The sequence below is a fragment of the Ruditapes philippinarum genome, unplaced genomic scaffold (genome assembly GCF_026571515.1).
Source record: "Ruditapes philippinarum isolate M1 unplaced genomic scaffold, ASM2657151v2 ctg496_1_1_1_1, whole genome shotgun sequence".
Lineage (NCBI taxonomy): Eukaryota > Metazoa > Mollusca > Bivalvia > Venerida > Veneridae > Ruditapes > Ruditapes philippinarum.
The window spans coordinates 170,001-192,359 of record NW_026858812.1 but is presented as its reverse complement, the minus strand read 5'-3'; the positions used below and the strand labels follow the sequence as shown (position 1 = coordinate 192,359).

Sequence of the window (22,359 nt, the reverse complement as noted above, 5' to 3'; positions counted from 1 at the left end):
GTATTTAATATTAATTAGAGGTACTGAGTTAAATTTTTATCATTTCTTTTTTTTTCTGAAAAATTAGAGAATTTCTTTATACATGCGTCTGATTCCCACAAGTGTCCTATGTACATGTATATTGTGTAATGTACTGTACATGTATAAAAATATAGGTATAGTACGAAACATGTTTATATTAGGTAACTAGTATGTATATTGAGATGAGATCGATGACATTTATTGATTAATTATGATTGAATTTCCGCCACTATAGGGGGACGGTTCAAAGTGGCTGTCAATCAAAAATAGCTCGAGACCGTATTCATTTATAAATGTATACAAATTGTTGTGTTGTTGTTTTCCGCTAATTAAGTTTTGCATCAAAAACAATTTGGATTATTTAAAAAAAAACAAAAACATAACTATCTACATAACTATATTAAAGGTTTTCTATAACTTTTGGATTTACATTTTGCATTTTATGAAATTGAAATCTAAATATATATCAAAAGTGAAGCTGGTGTCTTATTTTATTTGATGCTACAGTGGAAAGTGGAAAGATTGTAATATTATAACATCTCGCAAAATTTGAAGAGAAAAAAATTTGACCGGAAGCAGACGACAATTATAGCAGACGACAGTTATAGCAGACGACAAAGAATTTTTCCCCTAACGCGCATGAAATGGTTAACTAAGACGGACAGAATATGTGATTATAGAAAATTAAAGAATATTTCATCAAGAAATAAAATAAAAATTAGAATTAATTTACGCAAGAAAAAATCAAGATTTATTGCGACCGGTCCTTCGTTTATAGGAAAAATAACAACAACAACAAAAACTGTTTGATCTTTTACGGTGATATGCATTTAGAGTAATGAGTGGCCATCTTTTATTGGGGTCACATAGTCAGTCTGTCATAGTTTTATACCGACTAATTATACATGTGAACATCATACCAAAGGTATGTTCACGGAATACATAAATACACATACATCAATCCTGTATGAACAACAATAATATAGTGTTTTGATGTTATATTTGAGTTATGACAATTATATTTTAAAGTGTATTTATAGTTATTCGTACAGCATGGAATAATAAAAAGATTGTGTCTCAAAGTATAGTGCACGCGCTTTTTTTGTATTTGATTAAGAATATATATGTCAAAAGAAATAAGGAGAAAAGAAGAACGCTGAAATCGTTAAACAGAAAAAAGGATATATTAAAATCTAAAATTTAAAAGTTCTGAAACAGAGAAGACGCTGAAAGAAAATGTTCAGCCATTTTTGTCAATGAATGATCACTAGAATTTGAAAAAAAAACTTTTGTTCTATAATAATTATAAACAGGAAATGCCTAGAATTAATAACATTGTACGCATGTATGTGTTAGAAAATTGAATAAACGCCATAATTAAATACATAATTACTACACCGAGTAAAAGGCTTTCTATGACAAACGCATGACATTTCTGTTAATGTGCCATGAAATGGACTTCTAGTACAGCTGACATTTTAAACAACTTTAAACACAGACATTTCTACTAACAGAAATAACATAACAAAAATATACAAATTTTCCTCAGAAAATAGCCATGATGAAATCGGATTCTATTCAAACACATGTATTGTGTACGCGTGTTAAATATATATGTGCTAGTGTTTTATTCTTCCTGCTTTGTTTGGACGGGGTGTTGACGTTTAACGTGGATACCAAAAATGTTAAAGTTTTCCAAGGACCTGCTGGAATATATTTTGGATATTCGTTAGCTATGCTGCGTAATGTACAGGGCAACTGGTAAGAAATTACTTTTATGACCACTGGTAAGAAATACTTGTAGACAACTGGAAGAAATTACTTTTATGACCACTGGTAAGAAATTACTTTTAGGAAAACTGGAGGAAATTACTTTTATGACAACTGGCAAGAAATTACTTTTATGACCACTGGTAAGAAATAACTTTTATGACCACTGGTAAGAAATTACTTTTATGACAACTGGCAAGAAATTACTTTAGGACAACTGGTAAGAAATTACTTTTAGGACAACTGGAAGAAATTACTTTTATAACAACTATCTTGTAAGAAATTACTTACATGACAACTGGCGAGATATACTTTTAGGACAATTGCCAGGAAATTACTTTAAGAAAAACTTGTAAGAAATTATTTTAGGGCATCCGGTAAGAATAACTTTTAGGACACCGGTAAGAAATTACTTTTAAGACAACTGGTGAGAAATTACTTTTGAGACAAACGGTCAAAAATTACTTTTAGGACAAGGGCAAGAAATTACTTCAAGGCATTGGTTTGGAATAGAACTTATGTAGAAACGCGATATTATGATTAAGTATTAAACGAGAGTTGCGCTGCAGCGCAGCACATTAAAAGTGCGTCTAATATTGGTATAGACGCATGCTTACGAGTTTTGGGAGCGTTCTCTGCGGATTTTGTTTTTCTCTTAATATAGGTCTTTAGTAAATTTGTTCGATTTTGTAATAACGTTGTATTTTGCTACTTCTTAATAACGATATAATGCATTTTATTTTCGCAAACTGGTTTTTAAATTCATTCAATTTCCGTTAATTTATCTTACAAAGAAGTTGACGATGAGTTGCGGAGAATGCTAACATTTATGCGTATTTGGCACGATAAAAATGTGTATTGTTTATATGAGTTTTAAAGTAATTTGATTAAGTTGAAATTCAACGGAGTGGGATGAGATAATACATCATGAGTGATACTGGATTGTGCACATGTACATATTTATTTTCTCCGCAAGCAAGCATTTGTCAACTTCTCCGCATAATTCTGCATATCGTATTATGTTCATTGCAATACATTCACGATGATTGGATGGAGTTAAAGATTTTTAAAAGAAAAAATGGACTGATGGACTTGATATAAGCATTTTAAACTTATTTTAAGGTAATAATCGTAATGACTATCAGACTATATATTTTCTCTGATTCACTATTGTTTTTCGTGATAAAAAACACACCTGTAAATAGTAGTGATTAACAAATGTGTGAACAAAATTAAAAGCCTTAACACCGAGTTAATGAAACGAGTGTCTGTCCTGTCAAACGCTTCAATCATCGTACTGTATAAAAATGAGAAATACTAAAAATGTTGACAGAAAAAAATATGACCGGAGGCAAATAACTGACACATTACTTTGTTTATACAAATTTTAACTATCTAACGGAAGTTAACGTAGTAAAATATTTGGTACGTTTGCGGTAACGTAAAATTTGTAATTAACTAACGTTGTTTACACGGCGATATATAATGACACTTGCATTTCCAGACTGAAGACAAATATTTTGAGATAACAGAATGTATTATGAAATCTAGGACAAGCGAAATAAATCTAGCCGTAAATGTTCGTGACTTTACGGAATAATTTTAACGGAATAATATAAGGTTATTATAAATTGTTGAGTAAAATACTGACTTATAATGGACGAATACAATGCTGTGAAAACTATATTGGACGATACGCTAGCCGAGTCTGATATAGGTTATACAGCTGTGCACGAGTCCAATAAAAGTCACTATTGTACTCATTAATGTATAATGACCTCTTTAGTTCAGACATTTTGACAGAACGTTATTACTTCAAGTACAATTTTGTACTGTTGGACTTTAAAAAATGAAAACGAGGCTAGATGAAGTATGATATTAATTTGCTATAGATTTTTTACGAGGCTAAATTGATATAATTGGAACAAGACCATCACGTGGTGCAAATGCTTAAAGTCCATTGGTTATATTTAATAAAATGAGAAATAAATGGAAATACATTTTTTGACTGCGTCCGATTATCATTTTAAATGAAAATATGTCTTCTGACCTGGCCCATTTACAATATGTGGAAACATGTCTTCTGAGCATTCAGAGTTTTATGCGTTCCGAAGTTTTCCTACTATTTCCTTTTTGTAGTTTATCTAGTTTTTCTTGGATGTTGATCCTGATAATTTTGACATGAAATTCGGTAAAATTGTTGTGGTTTGCTTCTCTTACATTATAATTACCTTCCGGGTTTTTGGATTTTTTCTATCTTATGAATAAAATTTACTGCTTTTATACTAAAACTATTGCACACAATGCTATTTGTCAATAATAACAATATAGATTTTTCATAACTTGGTACCATCTAAATGATCACTGCTTTCGTTTAATTAGAAACTCCTATTTTTCCAAGCCCCTCCTCTTCCCCCTCACCCGTCCTGTTTTAATTATAGTAATTTGTATCCCAAAATCCTGCAATTAACAGATAGTATTACTATTACTGTTTATAAAAGCCTGTATTTTCATTTGTTTTTTCATGGTAATGATGCATAAGAACTTGTATTTACTTGTAGAACTACGATAAATTCATTTCGTAACGAAAGTGACGGCTATACGTGTGGGTGGTGGGAAGGGTGTGTGGGGGATGTGCTTGCGTGCGTGCGAAGTCAGTATTATCTAGCGCCATGCAAAATATCTCAGTATATCAGTCTAGAGAAACAAGAACAATAACATCTAGTATCTTCAATGTTGTGTAATATTTTTAAATCATTTATTATACAACTGAGATATTCATAACAGATTGCAAAATACACGTGCGTCCATTTTTGATAATAAATACAGAAAAGGTTAAGAAGTGCTCTCACAACAATAAATACTTATATATATATATACTTATTTTATTTACGAAATGATACCTAAAGGCAGAAAGGCAAATGTTTATAAGGGTAGTCATCCTTATGATATTAATGTATTCAACAACAAAAAAGAATGAAAATGTAAGCTAGTCTTGGAAAGTTGTTTTTCTATTTCGCTTTTCCTATATGTGCAAATTAATTAAATGAACTCTTAATTTATATAAAAGCTGATACCCCGGTTTATTTTTACCTTGTGCTTAGAACATGCCGTCGTTTTTATGCATCCGAAGGGAGGCATACTATAATCGCACCGTCTGTCTGTCCGTCAGTCCCACTTCATTCGTGTCTAGACTGTAACTTTGTCATGCATTGAGGGATTTTGAAATAATTTGGCACAAATGTCTATCTCATAACAACATTTTGTCGCGTCCAGGAACCACGTCCTTTTTTCAAAGGTCAAGGTCACACTTATAATTTAGAGGTTCATGCTATCACAATTAGAGATTACAGGTACAATAATACAAAGCACAATATTCAGCAATTAGTTACTTTCATTCTGTTTTCTTTTCATAATACCTGCATGCTTAAGAAACCTTTTCGGGGGCATTCGTCACTTGGGTGACAGCTCTTGTTTCTTGTATAAGTTTCTTTTGTTATTTGTCTTTTTATAAGTAAGTATAAAGAAAATTGTAAGATTGGCCATAATTACATGAGCTGCTGCTTACAAAGTACATAATTATCTGAGTCACTTTCTTATGGTGGCTGATTTGAGCATCTACACGTTTTTCTTTTCTTCTTGTGAAGTGGCGAAAAGTCGAAAACATACAAAATCTGCACATTGTTCCAGTCACATCTTCTCGCCAATTTCCGTCAAACTTCGGACAAGGACGATGAATAATAGTCGAGATTGTCCATATCAGCCACCATACACAATCATAATAGAAAATATGGAACAATTTTGTGCTGTAGTTATTGATATAATTAAAAAAAAACTCTTTGCAGTCATAATATTATAAGCGCCTCATATCATTTGGCAAATTGCCAAGGCAATTTATAACAATCTTACTTTTCATTGCATTACAGGCTACTTGTTGGAGCACCAAGAGCAAATGATCCACTCCAGCCAGGAATTACCAGTCCTGGTGTTCTCCTCAGATGTCCGCTAGATGGCGACAGTGTCAGATGTGACGAAGTTGTTGTGGATACTTCAGGTACATGCACTTTCTGCATCTTAACCCGTTGTCTTGTTTATAGCTATAGTGATAAGCCTTGGCCATCGTTTTGGGAGCCAGGTCAGCCTGCACGTGAGTGTAGTCTGGTGGCCCAATTTTTGTATTTTGGCGCATTTGATTTTTTTCATACATTTCGGACTGCCTACTCCGGATTACAATTGCAATGGGACTGTATAAAGCCTATGCATGTACATAATGTATATCTGTGTACAAAAGGTGATTTCATTTTCTTTACAAAACATTTGTTTGAATAGAGGTATTCACACACCAACTTGCAGCAATATTGAATTACTGTTACCGCAAAAATGTACACTGTCCGGAATAATTTGACGAAATTTTAACCGCCCTTGCAGAAAAATATTTTCAGTTCCCCTCATAAAGGTAAATGATTCAAGTACAATAAAAGCCTGATTTCATTTTAGTGCAATCTACGTTACAACTTTCGAGAACAGTAAAATATTTTCAGAAATAAGTATGAAATACCAATTGTCTCAATCACGACTACTTCATTTTACAGCATGTATTTTTACCTGACAGCACTGAATACTTTTCGATAAACTTAACTTAAGAAGTAAGCCAATATTCTCGGGCTTATTATGTAGAAAGCCAATTAAAAGATTTCAAAATTACATTCCATTCTTAATGTTCTAGATTTGACTAGACGGATGGAAATGCACGAACGGTCAAATGCGCCAACCACAAGTTTACAAATAAATCGCAAACAATATCCGTATCCCCGCGCAAAGGAAATAATATAGCAATATGGGGAATGATATCCTTTTAAGAGGAGCAGTAACGAAATGGTTAAGGTGTCTGGCTCTTAACATGGGGACCTTGAGCTCGAGTATTATTTCTCAAATGACACCATTACCGGATTCGTCCAGGAAGCGGGCTCGAAAATCATAAATGAGCTTGTTTGTTTGTGAAGCTTAGATAAATATGTTTAAAAAGTGTTTATTTTTTACCGTTTGGTTGTTTACATATAGTCCTACTAAAGGGATCGACCTCAAAGCGGCACCGGTATAACAAGTACTATGCTTGCATGGAATTCTTCCCTTTTCTCTATTTCATGCTTTTCTTTTTAGATAGGATAATATTAGGCAGCTTTAGCATACATAACTTTAATAACATACTTTCTCCTATTGTAGGAAATGTAAGAGTAGCAGGGACATTTTATGGCGTAACCAAAGTGTTTGACCACGACAAAAATAACCAGTGGCTGGGCGTGTCAGTAGATGTATCCCCAAATAATGACAGAGTTGCCGTAAGTTATATTTTCTTTGGTATCATGAAATTTTCAAATTATCCAATGGAAGGAGATACATATCTTCTCGAAATACTGATTTAAAGCTATTTCCCGGTCTAGACAACCCTTAATTTTCTTAATGAGAATCGACATTAAAATTCAACGAATTTCAAAAAGGCACAGCACTTATATAGATTTAAGGAGAGAAATTACTTTTTTGTGTAACGTTGTATTGTTTTTCGTAGAGACAGCATCATATTTGTAATCCAGAGAACATGGGTTTTATCCTCTATCGAGGCTAAATTTCTTCGAGGCCATTGAACGTCTAATGGCCATTTATTTTTTACCACTGGTTTTATCACGAGGCAGAAGTTGTCGCTCACTTGCTGAGAAATTATCAATTACTGGTTATTTCTATAGGAAATACTTTTAAGGTGGTCCTACTTCCGAGATTTGGCCAGCAATTTGTTGAAATCGGCGAGAAAAAAATCAAACTGACAAACGAACGATATCGCTTAAGATTAATTTGGTACTACAATATTTTACAGCCATATATCATTCATTTTTAAGTTTTAAGCTCAAAACCGTGAAAGAATGAACTATTCCCATGTAAAGGTTTCTTATCTCACATATGCAAGATCATGGTGGGGGACTATTTGTGTTGACTGTAAACACCGTGGTAATGGTCATGTTCCGTTGCTGTTGTTTTTGTTCAAGACAACAAATACACTCCTTATAATTATCCTTATATAATATCTAAATATGGCAACAAAAGCTGGAAATAAAATTTTTGATCCTCTATCGAACATTTGTCAATTAACAAACCAGGGGCTTGAGTTGAGGATCGGACATGAAACGGATCCAGAGATAGTTGCTAGATATGAAGCATTGTTTGTTGAAACAGATGGATTCATGCAGACATGAAGTGCAAACTTATAAAAAATTCAAATGTTTATTCATTGTTTTCGTGTTTAAAACTCAAAAAGAAGAAAAATAAAACATGTATTTATTCCCAATAAGGCGAATAACTTTTATGCTAATCCTGTAGAAGGCGACATATTGTAACCATGCGACCAGTGCGGGTCAAAGTTTTGTTCTGTACTGTCAATAAATGTTTTATATGTAATTAACCGGGTTACCCTATATGTGTTGAATGGTTTTGGCCAGATTAAAGTTCATTTTAGAAATTTGGGGTGGTAAGGGTTAAAGAAATGCAGTCATGGTTCTAAAATCTAATGTCTTTCAGAGATATCAAAAGCAAAAGCAACTAAAAATTCACATAATGTTTTATTTAGAAAAGAATTTTCCAATTTATTTTTTATTTATGCATATATTCTTCGTCTGGATTGGATATGCATTAAGTTTTTCCCTAAAATGATAAATGGCTTTGTCCAGATTGAAACATGTAGATCTAAGACATTTTAAGCAAGGGTAAGGGTTTTTGTAAATTTTTCATCCCTCCTTTGCTAAGCTTCTTATATATGTATGGTACCATATCTTTGCCTAAAATCCCTTTCAACATCGCAGAACTCTTGGAAATACAAGAATGTTATCTGATAGTAAGCAAATGAAGATACCATTGTATAGGGTCAAATAGATGAATTTCTGCAAAATATCGTTTCTCAAAGATATTTTTTATTTAAAATAGGTTTGAGACAAAGCCATTAGATAACAATATTGTGTAATTTTAAAGGCACTGTACTAGCATTTAGAATTTTATTCATGTTTCGTAGGTATGTGCGCATAGATGGAAAGATTCAAAGTTTGTTCTGCCAAATGACTTACTGTACATGCAAGGATTGTGTTACGAATTAGACGCTGGATTTCAACTTCCGGCAAGACTACTTCCGGTTTTAGTTGATTACAACAGTCTCGTGCATCGGCAGGAACGCTATCCAATCTGGGCTTACGGGGCACTTGGACAGTCTGTTGAATATACCAAGGTACACTCGTATTTTAAAACTTGTAAAGCTGAAATTAATTAATTTATTTTTATTTATTTATTTATTTATTTTTTTATTTATAAATTGCTGAAATAAAGTCAAACATGTGTTAACATCCTCTGGATAAAGATAACCCTGCAAGTAAATGTCACATTTTGATAATCCTTAATAGATTAAATGGAACAACCTCCAAATAAAGATCACTTGTATATAAAGACCACGTTTTATCTCTCCCTTGGGTGGCCTTTGTTCACCAGTAAGACTGTATTAAAGCATACCCAAATTTAACTGGTATAGCTATTTTGACAACATTTTAGAGAATAATAATCACACGTTACTCTTTAACTTACTTTTTCAGAATGGCGATGCTCTGCTGATGGGAGCTCCAGGGTTAAATGACTGGCAGGGTAGGTGTATTACCATACTAATGTAGTTTAAGTTTCAATCTTTCGCCTGACATTTCGGATATATAAGAGTTGAATATGATGATAGATGGTGACATAATCATCCCTTTTTAAATGAAAGGGTATAAATGGCCTCGGTAGCCAAGTGGTTGAGGTTGTTGACTTCAAACAACTTGCCTTCACCTCTGTGGGTTCGAAACCCGCCAGGTACTTTGAATTCTTTCATGTAAGGGAAACTGTCCAGCAAGCTTACTGAACGTCGGTGGTTCTACTCAGGTGCCCATTTGTGCCTGAAATAATGTGAGAAAGGAGTATTCTTCACAAGTAAAGGAAACTCGTCAATCTGACCTCTTCTGTGTTGAGGTGACGTAAAATCCAACCAAAATAATGTGCTGGAAGTATTTACTACCACGTGAAAATTAGAATTGGGAAGTTTTTGAATGCCAGCCTGTATGATAAACGATATTTTAGGCGAATTGTTCATCATTTCTAACTTCATGAAATACCGGCAAATTTCTGCACTTCCCATCCCTTAAAGCACTGAGCATCGATGCAATTAACATGGTGTCAACTTTCGCTTAAATTATACGGAAAAAGAATATGTTTACCGAAATTATACTATCTTACTTTGGAAGTTTTACTTTTAATCGTAGTTACAACCGCATCACTATTTTCATTTACAGAAAATTTGTAGGGCATTTAAATTTGTGAGTTGTTACAAAAAATCTTTAGGTCTTGCATATTCTAAGCCTTTTTAAAGACCGATTTTGCCTTAGAAATGCTGTAATTTTTATTTCTCAAAAAACTTTTATTTTTGGTATCTTGTTAAAGTTCCAAAAGTATAAATCTGTCATATACTAGTACATGAACTGCCTTTTGCTGCTTTAGCTCTGTTCGCAATTGATGTAATAATAGTAAATAAGTATTTTGTATGGAAGTCAAAATACTACTTACATTTTGCTACCTTGACGACACATTTCTGCAAATTCAACGCTACTGTCTTCATTTGTTTAACATTTAAACATGCTCTCAATCCATTATTTATACAATATGAATTACATGTTTGACATTTCTAGGGGATTAAAACGATATGGATTTCTGAGCGCAATGTGCATTTAAAGAGTGAAACTCTAAATTGGAGTAGTCTTTTCTGTGATGTACGACTGAAACATTGATGGAACCGGTCGGTTCCTTTCTTATGACATACTGCTATATTTTCAGTCTTCAGAAAAAATTAGAAAAATATCAGCGAACACCAATGCCAATTTTCAATTTTATTGACTGAAACATTATAAATGTTTAAAGCAAATAAACAACACACACGCATATACATATCCATTTGATAATAAGACAAGCGGTGAACAAATTAACAAGAACCCAACAAACTGACAAAGACAATATTATCAAAAAAAGTTAAACATTGCGAATTTTATTTGCAGAAAAAAATGAATTTTGATATGTTACATAAATGTTTTTTGCATGGTATTGTTTTTTTTTTTAAGAAAAAATTGAGCCACTAATGTGTACTACGTTTGTTTGTTTGGTTTTGTTCTCTCTCTCTCTCTCCAAATTTAGATGCGCACCCTTTGTTTGAAAAGAGAAGGATGTTTGATTTGAAGCAATAACTGGCAAAAAGGGGATAGCTTGGCTATCCTTTAATAGTTAATAGTTTCATGATATAAGATAGTTATTTATATCTAAAGTACGAGCGTCGGAAATATTCCTAAAATAGAATCAATCACATGTTGTAACAATCATATAATATGAAGTGTCGGACAGTCACCTTATGTTGGACAGTCACCTTGTATAAAAGTGCTTGCATTCGACACCAATACACTGCTGACAAAACTTAGATAAATCTGTCCTTCGTAGTCCATACATCAAAGTCTATTATTTATTAATATCTTGATACTCATGGTTATTGTATGATTTAAAAGTGAAAATGCTTTGAGCATGATCATGTGACCATATCTTCTTTTTTTTAAATATCTTTATGTAATAGAACTCATAGATAAATTCAAAGTGATATAAAGAATAATTCATACTAAAAATATTCCTACATTCGCTTCAGCCTCCTGGCGGCACCTGGATCTACACATACGACTAGTGTCGTCTGTATGTCGTCTGCGCCTGCACCATTTGCTATTCAGTCACTACATACTTTGAAATTTTCCCTATAAAATGTTGAATGGTTTTGCCCAGATTGAAAGAAGGGCAAGTCCATTAAATGTACATGTATTTAGCGGTGTAAGAGTATCAACTCATGGTATATAATTTTGTTTTAGGAGGATTTGTTATAGAAGATAATATGCGAAGGAATTTTACAGTGCAACCTTTATCTGATGACCGTAGAAACTGGCTCATAGGTAACCACTTTCTCCCGGTTTTACTTCTTTTATGACAAATTACTTCTTATTCAGTGCTACCTTTTTCTTGTAATAGATTATTATCTAAAATGCTCTTAAACCAGTATATAAAGATCATAAAACCGATGTTTACCCTTTGTTAAAGCTGTACGCCTCCAGATTAGCCAAAATATTTCAAGAAATTCAAATCTGAGAAAAATGTTAGTAAAGATTTTCAACATCAAGATTAAAGTAATAATTACATATTGTGTTCGATTAATAACTGATTTTTCAGTATTTATCATCATATTTCTACTGCGTTACTAACGCAGTAAGGGCTATTTTTGCATAGTTTGATCTCTTTCTGATAATGTACTTGGATGCAACGTGGAGATTACTGTCTTTGTTCATTTCAAAAACACATTTTCACAATTTTCATGAAAATTAGCAATGCTGCTTTAAGAAGAAATATATTTGTTTCGTGAGGAATAAATTGCCTTTGATATTTTTAGGTTACACTGTGACGTCAGCCCGCTTGATAAGAACAAATGCCAATTACATCATAGCTGGTGCGCCAAGAGCCAACCTCAACGGATCTGTAAGTATCCACTATGGCGTCTTAGATTAGATAATAATATCGAATCAGTCATTCCATATGAATTTTTCATTTTCCACTTTCATGATCTTCCCTGAAATATAAAAAAAAATTCAAAATCATTTATAGCTATCTTAATGCTAATAGTGTAAATATCGACTTGCGTCAAACAACATCCGCCATTTTGGCGCGTACACAGCGTACATATGCGTCATAACTTACACATGCGTCAGTTCCAGATTTATTCTTACCGAAAATGTCCTTGAAATAATTATGATAATGCCATACCGGTATGTTATCTTTTGTCTTTAGGTTTTTGTGTTTGAGTACAAGAGTGATCAGATCTTGAACGAACCACTGATTGGCGATCAGTTAGGGAGTTATTTTGGATCAGTATTATGTGCAGCTGACGTCAACAATGACCAGTTAGATGACGTCATTGTCGGTGCGCCGTTCTACTCGACCAACAATACAGAAGAAGGCAGAGTTTATGTTTACATAAATCGGGGAATGGTAAGCAAAATTATAAATGTTGAGCATTACTGGCAAACCTGAATAAAGACAACCCTTTACACAAAGCCCACATTTTGACAAACTTTTATTGATAAAATAAAACATAGCAAACTTAAGCTCCAAGTAAAGACCATTTGTCTATAAAAGCCATATATCAGTTGGTTGGCCTATATTCATAGGCTTGACTGTATATTATCACACATTAAGCTCACGTACATGTGCATAATAAAATTTTTGCAGGAAGTGACGTACATGATGTATTATGGCGTCATTTAACACATCTGTGTTAATTTATATGATGATGCCGCCATCATGCCGGTAACTCGTAACCGAATAAGTAGATATAAAAAGTAGTGCGTGTGATTTGTTTCTTTCTTTTCTTTTCATTTTTGCTTTCTTTCCCATTATCATATGCTAATGACATTTATATACGTGTGTGATATTCTTGTGATGCTAATACATGACGTCATTTGTTATTTATCGTTACTTAAGAGATAGTTAGCAAGTTGATTCATATACATGTATACATTTGCGAAATATTTTTTTGTTTTTGTTTTTGAGGAGCATTTTATGTTATGGAAATTTATTAAACCCTTTAAGAGACTCTTCTGGGGTTTTTTTTATTGACATGACTGGATTGGAAATATTTTTTTTTTGGTAAATACTCCAATTGGTGCAGTTCTAGACCAATATCTTGTGTACAAAATTTCAGCTAGTTCCTTCACTTAAAATTTAAAAAATGATACGTCACTTTTAGCTTTTGAACCATATTTTAAGAATTATTTATGACGAACCATTCTGAGATCAGTATTGTCCTATTATCTTTCTATATTGTTTAACAAACTTTCATGTACAGTGACGTATGTTACATGGCACGGCGGTTCGATATTAATAGCTTATTTGACATTGTATTGTACAATACGGCAATATATTTGGACAAGGTCACGCTAATACGTTAGAGTCGAAGTATATCACTTATTGTACTGAACTGTGAAAAATACCCAATATTATATATATCTAAAGATAATAGAAAACTCTAATATTCTATTAAAGGGACTCCACTGAGATTTTCTGACATGACGGGACACGAAAAATGTTTTTTTTGAGATTGATGCCATTTGATGTAGGTTTAGAACAATAACTAATGTGCAGAATTGAAATCATTCTTCCAGAATAATTATTCTGAATGTGGAAAATGACCGAAAATTGAAAAGCGTTGCAACGCTTTTCACTCAAATCGGGCTAGAATAGCACAAACGTACGACTTTCAACTTGTTTTCGAGTACAATGTATATTTCTTCATTATCTTTTGCACAGCTTTCTGTTTCAAGTGTTCATGCCGATATTTGAAAGAAATTCATTTTTTTTACTTTGAACCTCGGTTGAGTTCCTTTGAGAGATATGCCCGTAAGTTTCGTTTTCGCTCGGCACTTTCCGTACTAACGTGATACAAAGCAAGGGGAATTATGTTACTTTCACTTTATTTAGCCAAACATAAATATTTCATCATTTATTTTCTTAATTAATATCGTTCAAGGATAAAAGGTAAAAAAAGAAAGACAATGTAGGAGTGGCTACAACAGGCTCACTTTAATTTACCTCGTCTGTGTGTAGTGAACCCATTGTAAATAAGTGAGTGTGCATTTGAGTTTATTCACACTCGCCAACGCGGGTTCCCATATCCATGGGCGAGTCGTCCAGAAGTCATTTTAGATTTTGTGCAAGATACAGATACAGAAAGATGCCCCAATTCGAGAAGCTTCTCTAGATTCTTGAACGTGCCGAGTGTTTAAGCACTCATACACGGGATTCATTCGAAAGACTGATTAATAATTTTAGTTGACCCGTCTGTGAATCGAACCCACAATGTCGAGATTACAAGCACTCTAACCGGCTGAGCTACCCATGTACATGCTCCTTATATATTGACAGAACAGCTGAAATACAGCTGCGCTGTCCACAGTGTCCGAAAAACCGTTTATACAGCAAAGACCAATGATAAATAGATAAAATTCGTTTAGACTAACTAGCATGTGCTAATAGTGTATCACATTAAATGTCTTAAATATTTCAGTTAAAACTAGAGTTACAAGAAGATAGGATAAATGGATCAACATTGAACCAGGCCAGGTTTGGTAGTGCAATAGCAAATATTGGTGATATTAATAAAGACGGTTATAATGGTAATTTATTACTTTATCACCTTATTACCTCCCTTTACAATCATTTTTGTCGATGAATTTCTTTAATACCTCCCTGTTTTAAAGTTTAAGTAGCAGTTACATTTTGTTTTATTTACAGTATATCAATATTTGACAGGATATTCGTTAGCAAATTTATTTCAGAAGAACGCATACGAATATTTATACTTTTAACCCGAATACAAATCCGTTTATTTAATAAACTTAAAGAATGCAGTATGATAGTCTTCAATACATGTACATGCCATCTTAAAATTAATAGTTTTAGCGCATCCTCAAAGATTATAACAATACAATATCAATCAATATTTCACTGACACGGTGTAATATCTAAAAATATAAACCGTTGCAGACATAGCCATTGGCGCCCCATACGAGGCTGACGGCGTCGGTGCAGTGTATATATATAATGGATACAGCGGGGGTCTATGGCCTAGATATACGCAAAGAATTCTGGGTACAACTATATCGCCGGGAATTAAGTCGTTTGGAGCGGCATTGACCCCTAGATCGGTCGACGAAGGTGAAGGTCAGTACGTTTGTCATGATATATAACTAAACGTCTTAATATAAGTATAATAAGCAAATGAATAATTCAATTTTATTAATGATTATAATGAAAACAGTTCAAATTTCTATTGTTACGTAACTTATATAGATATATAGATATCCATGCGATCGCAACTTTCCGGTCCTTTCCGTAAGTCTTTGGAATAGCCGAGGACGTTCCGATTGATATCCATGTACACAACAGTACACTTTTTTTGTAAATTGTATACTTAAAGCATATGGCGATGTTATCAAATATTCACCATATTTTGTATCGCTTGTTGAAAATATTTCTGTATATTTTACTTGTCATAGTCTTTGCTGTTGGCGCCTATGAGACGGACAATGTTGCCATTTTGAGGGTTAATCCAGTCGTATCCATGGAAACAATAATGTATGTTAGACCAACAATTATAACAGCCTCTATGCCATATTTGGATTTGAGCACTTGCTTTAAATATACAGGCAATGCAGCAAATTTGCAATCAACTTTAGGTAAGCATGTACTTTTTCCCTTTCCTTTAAAGGAACTCCACTGAGGTCCAAAAGGCTAAGACCATAACATTTAGAATAAAACATAGTTCAACTGGCGCAAAACTGGAAACATATAAAAACGATAATACAGAAATATACTCAGAATTAAACTGAAAATCGAGTTTTAGCCTGATTTTAGTTAAAAGCGTTGTTTTAAAGTCATTTTGCTCACAAAAAATTAATTACTTTAAAAAAAAACAGAGTGAGCGAACGATTTGAAATTTTCACAGAAGTTACTAGTATAGTCACCTACATCAAAACGTATACAACTGACGAAGATATTTCCAGTTCTGCTATGTCAATTTCAAAAAACCTTAGTGGAGTCCCTTTAATATTGCAGTCATGCAATCTAGTGTTGGAGGATAATTTCCTTATTTTTCATGATATCGTGATTTATACTACAATTAATCAGCTGACAACTTACAATGTATGTAAATCACTATTGCCTTTAATGTTGAAATCATGTTCAACAACCTATACTTCAACAAACTATATATGTATGATATTTAATTTAAAAAAGAAACAACCTCTTCTGTATTTTGCTAGAAATGTTGTATCATTTGCCATGTTGTTGTTGCTGTTGTTGTTTTAACAACCTTTGATGTTGTTCTTATAACTCATAGCCATGTTATGTACACTGTTTGTTTGATCCCTTAAAGGATATAAAGCTATATATTATGAAATGTCTTTATAAAAGTTACCAACAGTTAAATTATATTGATTTCATGATTTCATAATCATATGGTCGATTCTTATAGAATGTCTTGGTATTTAATGGCATTTATCACACATGAATAGTGTACGTAAACAGAATAACATATTCCGGAATAAAATTCTGCTATATTAGATAGGGATGTTTCCATTTACCATTGCTTTTGTGTAAACATTTTTCGCGTTTAAGTCAATCGCATTCGGAAGACTAGTAAGGTCGTCAAAAATCATGACTTCCTGTAAAATTTACATATAAGAAGAATTTTTATTGGTCATTTCAAAATTACAACCTGAAATCTGGAAAACTCATTGGCTATTCTATTATAAAAAAAATTGTAAGGTAGTTCTGTAAAGGGGTAATTATTGCCATAATCAAATAAAATATAAAGAATAGTTCTAACTTCAAACTTTCGCACAATTAATAGTTCTTAAATAAACTTTCGCACAATAAATGTTTTGGGTTATACGTAAAATATGCAAGTAAACCAGTTTTACTTCGGCCGAGCATCTTTTTTGATGCTACTATTTGTTTGAAATTTAAACAATAAATTTTGCAGCAGATAATTATATAGCTTTATACACTTTAACCCTTTGCCAGGACCTGTTTAATATTTATTTTTAGATATTACATACACAATGTTAGCAGATACGACAACTCCCGCAGGGTCTGTGAGGGCAATATTTGAGCCAAACAAAGTGCCATACATTACAAGAGATCTACAGATAACGAAAGATGAATTTGTTTGTGACAATAATGTTAGAATCTATGCTCCGGTAAGTATAACGAAAACCCCTCCAACCCGGGCACTTTGTTTGTGATAAGTATGCTCGGGTGTGACGTTTCACATTATAATACTGCTCGTTTGTAACGTCGATTTTCATTGGATAATCGTAACGTTTGTATATAATAGCTGTTCGAGCTTTGTTTATATATGGTCATATAACCTGCCAAAAATCTTTATAACTACTTTTATATAAGCTATGGTGCAAGGATTGGTAAACATAGTTTTCTAGTTATGTACTGTCATTTTATCTTATTACGTGTTTTTCTACTGGGTACACATAGACTCAAAACAGAAATTGTATTTTACAGAATTATCTCTCACTAACAAAAGCATATAAATTTTATGACATATTTCCCTTCACAAAATTTGGAGGTATGAATACAACCGTCCAAAGACTAACAATTTTTGTAGTAATTATGACTATTTCGTTTAGTATCAGGATATTTGGCGTGATGTAGACGTTGAGGTCAGATATGGGCTTGACCCTGCCACAGCGAGGCAATGTGTTCGCAACTGTCCAATCTTGGAGAGGTTTAATGGGAAAGACCCTGAAAGGAGTGCGCAGGATGTGTTTAGAAAAGTGGTGAGTAAAATTAGTCATTCTCTGAGTGATAATAATTTGGTTTACGGAAAATGGCAAATGACGACCACTTGTGAAATGGTGTTAATTTTGACGGTATGAGTAACTAAATGTTTTGTTAATATAGCATTTCATGGAGCATATCACGTCCAACATAAACGAAATGGCATTTCCTTGTACATACACATGTATATTTTTGCATCTTTGTTTTGGTTGTTGTTTTTTGTTGTTTTTGTTTCTGTTTTGTTGTTGTTTTTCTGTTGTTTTTTCCATATTATTAGCTTTTGGATTTGAGCTCTGTATGGGTTCGAGCATGTTTCTTTGTATTGACACCAGAACTGATACGTTCCATTCATCTTCAATTAAAATAGTTTGCATAATCTTGTTTCTGGACTGAGTTTATAAGTACATGTGTATTTATTGTGTTTTAATGTGTATCTAATACCGTACTGCTGAGAAGTTAAAATCAAAATGACATCGAGTCAATCGCCCCTTTTCTGTGCAATCAAAAACATTGCCACTGAAGATGAATTCTTTCATTTTGTGAAGTTATCCATCTATCATTGGTTTTTTTAAGTAACTAGAGACCTTTTCATATACATGTTTTCACACTTGGTTTAGGGAAGAACAATGATACGCATTTTTCTTTCATTATTATTATTATCATTATATTATTATTATCATTATTATTATTATTATAATAATAATTATTATTATTATTATTTTGACTTTGTTCACAGATACAATATGACAAGCAATGTGGCGAGGATAACAAGTGTGACACTGGGCTACAGTTGAAAGTACTTCCACTCACGGAGAGTGGGTATATCGTCACTGGGCGTGACCAGAGCGTCGACGTAAAAGTTGGCCTCTTAAACAACGGGGAGAATGCGTACAATATAATAATGGACGTGGTGATGTTAGGCAACTTCTCCTCCACTATCAGAACAAAAGACACATTTGGTAAATCTATCTTTCATCACATTAACTCATTATTTAGTAAAATTATTATCATTTATTTCTTTATTATTTGTATGTATTTCTGCAAATGTCAAAACCTTTCTTTGGAAACAAAGGCAAAATTCTGAAATCTCCCAAAATGACTGCTTCATGACTAGCCTATTAAGTTATCGTACCCATGTGGATTGTAGAGATCGAAAGAAATTTTCACGGACATCACAGGCGAACCTACGACTTTCAGAATAGAAGTGTGGTTCTTCACTTCCATGCATCATAAATAATACGAAAGCTACATTGTAACTATGTTCAATTATTCAGGGGAGACAATTGTTGACTGCGCACTGCTACAGTACGACAACAGCGATCCTGCATTAGAAGTTGCCACGCATCGTTGCCGTGTCCGTAAACCGTATCCCCTAACAACCATGGAGGAAGTGACCTTCACCTTGGAGATTCCATTAGACAGCAAGGCTAAAATGGCCGAATTTGAGGCCAATTTCACTGTACGAACTGAAGAACAAGATAATCACCAGGCCTCCCAGGCTCTGAAACTACCTGTGAAATCCGAATATGGTCTTCGGATAGAGGGGTAACATTAATACGATATTTCGCATTTTGCCAAAATAGTGTTAATTTGTGATGTCATGTGTTTTTTATATAACTATAACTTTCTTACACTTCTACAAAGAGTTATTTCCCTACGGTAATACCTGATTTTAAGCCAGCTTTTCACACTTCATTTCTTTTCAAAATGCCTGTATTTCTTGCTGATTTCATTCTTTTGTCATAATCATGTACATAAAAAAAGCAGTGAGTAATATTTTTAATTCATTGTTGATGATAAGAAGCACGGCTTTTTCTTATCTAGTCACTGAGTCAAGAGATTACATGTGTTACGTAAAATCCTTTTTTACAGAATTTCCGGACCGGAACAAGTCACACTGAGTGTACAGCAAACGTCTGAGGAATTCACGCCAGTAGAACATAGATACTCCATCAAGAACTTTGGACCGAGCCCGCTAGAAAATGCCGAGATCCATGCCTTCGTTCCTGCTATCATACATAGAAAAGATCCACTAGTCACTAATATTTCCGTCTGGGTAGGACCTTATTTCATTTTTGACAGATATTATAATTTATTAAAGAAAAAAGATGTTATGCGTCTACTTTTTGCCACAAATTTGAATTTTTTAGATATATGTTAAAGCTTTGCAATCTTAATGTGAGTTGTTTTAAGGTTGGCTTATTTCAAAGGTTCTCCTTAAACGTAACGGTTACTTAAAGGCTAATTATGCCTCAGAAATGCTTTTATTTTCGTTTGTCAAAAGCTTTTTTGTATTTGGTGTCCTGATAAAATTTCACAAAAGTGACTCATTAGCTAATTACTTGGACCATATTGTGCTTCTATTGCTTTTTTGCAGTTAGTAAGTTAAAATGATTTAGTATATTGAAAGTCAAAATACTACTTTGTTTATTGTTTGCTACTTTTATGATCAATACTTCCACAGTTACCGCTAATTTCTTCAGGTGGTATGCATCTAAATTATTCTGAAACAATTATCATAATATCATAACGTTATGAAAACCCACGTTTGCCCTTTGTTAAGAATGAACAAATTATTCGTGTCCGAGGGATAATGTGCCTTTAAAAAAGTCTTGAGTCCACAAGGACAACATGGGGAAGCTGGTAATCCGGGGGTTACTGGTTTGATCCTCGGACGAGGAGTAATTTCTTCGTGGCAATAGATCTCGGACATTGGGTATAATTTCCATTTGTCTCTCATCGCAGATTCAGAACAGAACAGTCGGTCGCTTGTGGATAAATTGGTTATTACTGGTTAGTTATCCAGGAATGTCGTTTAGGTGGATCGCCCATCGAAATTTGGCAAAGTAATGTATAAAAATAATGTAACAGAAAAGCAAACAAACTTTAACATTTGTTATTCAATGTTGTTCTTTTTTATTTCTAGCTGACAACATACGAGACAAATCAACCATCTAAACAGCGATGCTACGAAGATAACGGAGGTGGTAACATTCCTAATACAGAATCATCCGGGGGATATGCTATCAGTGTGGTAATTATCTTTCATTTGGTTATGTAACTGTGGTCTGGGAATTGTGTCCTTAACTCTGACAGATTGATAACTTTACATCGTATTTTGTTCTTGACCTGCCAGATTGGTTACTTTATATCACATTTTGTCCTTGATTATTTTACATCACATTTTGTCCATAACCCTGACCGAATTACTAATGTTATTTGAACTTATGGTCCAACATTTTTTCTTTCAAAATGTATTTTTATATTTTTTACTATATATTTGCATTGTACATCTTGTAAAAATTGAAAGGAAAAAAAATATGTTTAAACTAAACTAACCCTGTCTGGTATGTTACTTTACATCACATTTTATCATTAACTCTGACTAATTGGTTATATTATGACCCATGTTGAGAAATAAACACGTTAGTACAATAAGAGGATATAGTACTGCGCATCTCATAGTTTTAGCAGTAAACATTTTAACAGACGACATGTTAAATGTCATTCCCCATCCCCTCCGTTATTGGGATGATCCGTTACTTGCGATATAACAGGTTTCTTCTAGAGAACTTGTCGGAAATGTCTAAAATCCGGTGCTAAACAAAATCAGGTGCTAAACATCTACAGGATAAACAATACATGTATTCAGTTATTAGTGGGAAATGAACATTTTCTATTTCCGGTACAGTAACCGTGCTTTATATTGTTTGTTCTTTTTTCTTCATATTATTCAATACACAGTCTATCAGCATTCTGGATTGGGTAATATATTACTTTTTCATGAGAATCTAAAAACATATTTTATATTTATTTAATCAGTATGGTAAAAAAGTTGATTTTGAGTGGTAGGTTGCGTAGGGTGCTCTTTAATTACAGGTTTCATTTAAAGACGGGTTCACTGTATTACATGTGAATAATTTCCTCCCTTTTCATTTGTTGATGTTTTTTCCACCTTAACAACAATAAAGCTTTCAAATACAATTATATTTTCAGGACTGCTCATCTTTTCCATGCCGCCGATTTTCTTGTAACCTGCTTTCATTCAAAAAAGACGAATCTATCCTAGTTTCTGTTAATGTT

General features: G+C 33.3%; 1 protein-coding gene across 1 annotated transcript in view; it reads left to right on the top strand.

Annotated features, from left to right (window-relative positions):
• The first annotated feature begins 513 nt into the window (after positions 1-513).
• Positions 514-22,359, top strand: part of LOC132754341 (integrin alpha-2-like) — a 25,585-nt gene continuing 3,739 nt past the window's right edge. The window contains exons 1-18 of the mRNA XM_060744960.1: positions 514-1,782; positions 5,718-5,845; positions 7,015-7,130; positions 8,846-9,055; positions 9,414-9,462; positions 11,745-11,825; positions 12,317-12,402; positions 12,712-12,912; positions 14,987-15,095; positions 15,466-15,642; positions 15,978-16,157; positions 17,530-17,681; positions 18,126-18,275; positions 19,013-19,235; positions 19,551-19,821; positions 20,149-20,332; positions 21,203-21,310; positions 22,273-22,359. The exon at positions 22,273-22,359 is cut by the window's right edge and continues 33 nt beyond it. Of these exons, the coding sequence (XP_060600943.1) occupies positions 1,580-1,782; positions 5,718-5,845; positions 7,015-7,130; positions 8,846-9,055; positions 9,414-9,462; positions 11,745-11,825; positions 12,317-12,402; positions 12,712-12,912; positions 14,987-15,095; positions 15,466-15,642; positions 15,978-16,157; positions 17,530-17,681; positions 18,126-18,275; positions 19,013-19,235; positions 19,551-19,821; positions 20,149-20,332; positions 21,203-21,310; positions 22,273-22,359 (2,715 nt within the window). The 5' untranslated portion in view covers positions 514-1,579. The remainder of the gene's footprint in view (positions 1,783-5,717; positions 5,846-7,014; positions 7,131-8,845; positions 9,056-9,413; positions 9,463-11,744; positions 11,826-12,316; positions 12,403-12,711; positions 12,913-14,986; positions 15,096-15,465; positions 15,643-15,977; positions 16,158-17,529; positions 17,682-18,125; positions 18,276-19,012; positions 19,236-19,550; positions 19,822-20,148; positions 20,333-21,202; positions 21,311-22,272) is intronic.